A 2,796-nucleotide genomic window follows, 5' to 3' on the forward strand; every position below is an offset into this window, starting at 1 on the left:
ATGAAAACAGCCAAGAAATTACATGAAATCGATCCCCTCCAAAAACCCAAACAAGATCGTTATGCTCTAAGAACTTCACCTCAATGGCTTGGTCCTTTGATTGAAGTGATTCGATTCTCTACAAAATCTATTGAGCGAGAGATTAACTCGGTCAATGACAATCCTTTGATTGATGTTTCAAGAAACAAAGCATTGCATGGAGGCAACTTTCAAGGAACACCGATTGGAGTTTCCATGGACAACACTCGGTTGGCCATTGCTTCAATTGGAAAGCTCATGTTTGCTCAATTCTCTGAACTTGTCAATGACTTCTACAACAATGGTTTGCCTTCTAATCTTTCTGCAAGTAGAAACCCAAGCTTGGATTATGGGTTTAAAGGTGCCGAAATTGCCATGGCTTCATACTGCTCTGAGCTTCAATATCTTGCAGATCCAGTGACAAGCCATGTTCAGAGTGCCGAACAACACAACCAAGATGTTAACTCTCTTGGTTTGATTTCTTCAAGGAAAACAGCTGAAGCCATTGATATTCTAAAACTCATGTCTTCCACATTTCTTGTTGCTCTTTGTCAAGCAATTGACTTGAGGCATTTGGAAGAAAACTTAAAGAGCACTGTTAAAACAACTGTAAGCCAAGTAGCGAAAAAAGTTTTGACTACATCCTCTAACGGTGCGCTTCACCCATCAAGATTTTGTGAGAAAGACTTATTGAAGGTTGTCGACAGAGAGTATACTTTTGCATATATAGATGATCCATGCAGTGCCACATACCCACTAATGCAGAAGTTAAGGCAAGTTCTTGTTGAGCATGCACTTGCAAATGGTGATGACGAAAAGAACACAAGTACTTCAATCTTCCAAAAGATTGCTACGTTTGAAGAGGAACTAAAGGTAGTTTTACCAAATGCAGTTGAAAATATGAGGTTAGTATACGAGAGTGGAGAAACACCTATTAAGAACCAAATTGAAGAATGTCGATCTTATCCATTATACAGATTTGTGAGGAAAGAGATAGGAACAAATTTGCTAACAGGTGAAAAAGTAATATCTCCGGGAGAAGAATGTGAGAAAGTATTCACGGCTTTGTGTCAAGGAAAGATGATTGATTCTATCTTAGAATGTTTGAAGGAGTGGAATGGAGCTCCAATCCCAATATGTTAGGTTATCCTCCACTTGTCTAGAGGATCCTCAGCCTCACGAGGAAAGGCTTTGCTATGTGTTCTTTTTGTATTTTTAAATATTTTTTCTATCAGTTCCATTTCTGTTTTATGGAAGAAAAAAGCAAGTTAATAACATAATTTGGAGAATTTATTCTTAATATATTCATCTGTATAAGTTTTATTTTGGGTTTTTGATCTATTTAATTTGCTGGCTTCCATAATAGTAATTTTCTTCACTCTTCACTGCATTTGGTTAATTTTTTAACCAAAAAATAGAAAATAGACGTGAATCAGGGAGGTAAAATATTTTATGATAAAAAAAAAAAAAACATGTAAAGATTTTAGGACAAGATTTAGTCTTTGATTCTTCTGTTACGTATCATTTTGGTTATTTATGTTTTAAAATTTGATGACACTGCTATTTACATTTTTTTACAAAAATTGATGGGGTGATTTTAACATAAAAGTGAAGGTGACATGACCAATGTCTAAAATATCGATGTTGCGAAGTGAGGAGTAGTTCATATTAGTCCAAAAAAAATTTTCTATAAAGGTCTCATTCGGTCCAACAATGAGGAGTTGGTGCATTGCAGCAGGTTCGAGCCCTGAGGAAGCACTCTGCGGGAAAGGTCCAGGGGAACGAGGAAGATATCGAGGTCTTAATTTTACAGAAATTTTGATGTAAATATTGATAAAATTTCGAGTTCGGTTGGCATTTCTGAAAAAATTATAAAAAAACTGAAAATTCAAAAACTTAATTTAAATTAATAAAGAAATAATTTATGATTTTTAAACAACTTAACATGTCTATTATTTATATTATATTTGTATTAGTGATTTTTTGTTGCTTCATTATTATATTTCATGGATTTTCTACTATATAATTGAAATATCAATTTTCCCTTCATATCAATATCGAACTTATGAAAACGTAAAAATATCAATAAAAATATCGATATATTGACAAAAAAAATTAATACTATGCGTATAATGTTATAATTTATTACTAATATAATACATATTAGTTCATGCTTAACATTTTTTGCTAACTAATATTTTTATTAGAGAAAAGATTAGTTTACAAAAGTGATCTATGGGAGTCAAATAAATTCATCAGTATATCATCTTCTGCTACTTAGACTACATTTCCAACAACTTGTTGTTTATCCCAAGTTGTCAAGTCGTAGTATTTTAAATATTTGACCTAATTTCAACCCTATTACTATAAAATAATATTTTATTCTCGACTCACATTATCAATATATACCCTTATATAAGACCAATTCTCCTTTTCTTTATAATTAGAGTATGTATTTATTTGAGGCAATTCATCTCGTTACATCTAATCTTTCTGTAGTTTACTTAAATGTCTAATCACAAGTTGACATTTGATAAACTTTAAAAATAATATGATTTTGTGTTTGTTTTTCTGCGTGATTAAAGACTAAAGTGAAGTATTAGTCATTAATCAATGACGAAAAACAGATTGTAATTGAGAATTCAACACAAGCGGCTCTCCTAAAGCCAACAAAGAGGATACCCACTTGAATGTTGTTATTTTCCTATTGCAGGCAATGTCTCTATTTTCTATACCACAAAACAAACAAAATACAGTCCCCTTCCCTACGTGGCTCCT

At 32.5% G+C, this 2,796-nt stretch overlaps 1 protein-coding gene across 1 annotated transcript; it reads left to right on the top strand.

The window, feature by feature from the left end:
- On the top strand, positions 1 to 1,320 carry LOC120072683 (phenylalanine ammonia-lyase class 1-like). Its single transcript, XM_039025125.1, has one exon. It carries the CDS (start codon positions 1 to 3, stop codon positions 1,159 to 1,161), a length of 1,161 nt encoding a protein of 386 aa, XP_038881053.1. The 3' UTR covers positions 1,162 to 1,320.
- The last annotated feature ends 1,476 nt before the right edge of the window (positions 1,321 to 2,796 follow it).

This window comes from Benincasa hispida, chromosome 3 (genome assembly GCF_009727055.1).
Source record: "Benincasa hispida cultivar B227 chromosome 3, ASM972705v1, whole genome shotgun sequence".
Classification (NCBI taxonomy): domain Eukaryota; kingdom Viridiplantae; phylum Streptophyta; class Magnoliopsida; order Cucurbitales; family Cucurbitaceae; genus Benincasa; species Benincasa hispida.

Coding starts and splice junctions, on each gene's coding strand:
- LOC120072683 (XM_039025125.1), top strand. CDS start 1: ATGAAAACAGCCAAGAAATTACATGAAATCGATCCCCTCCAAAAACCC.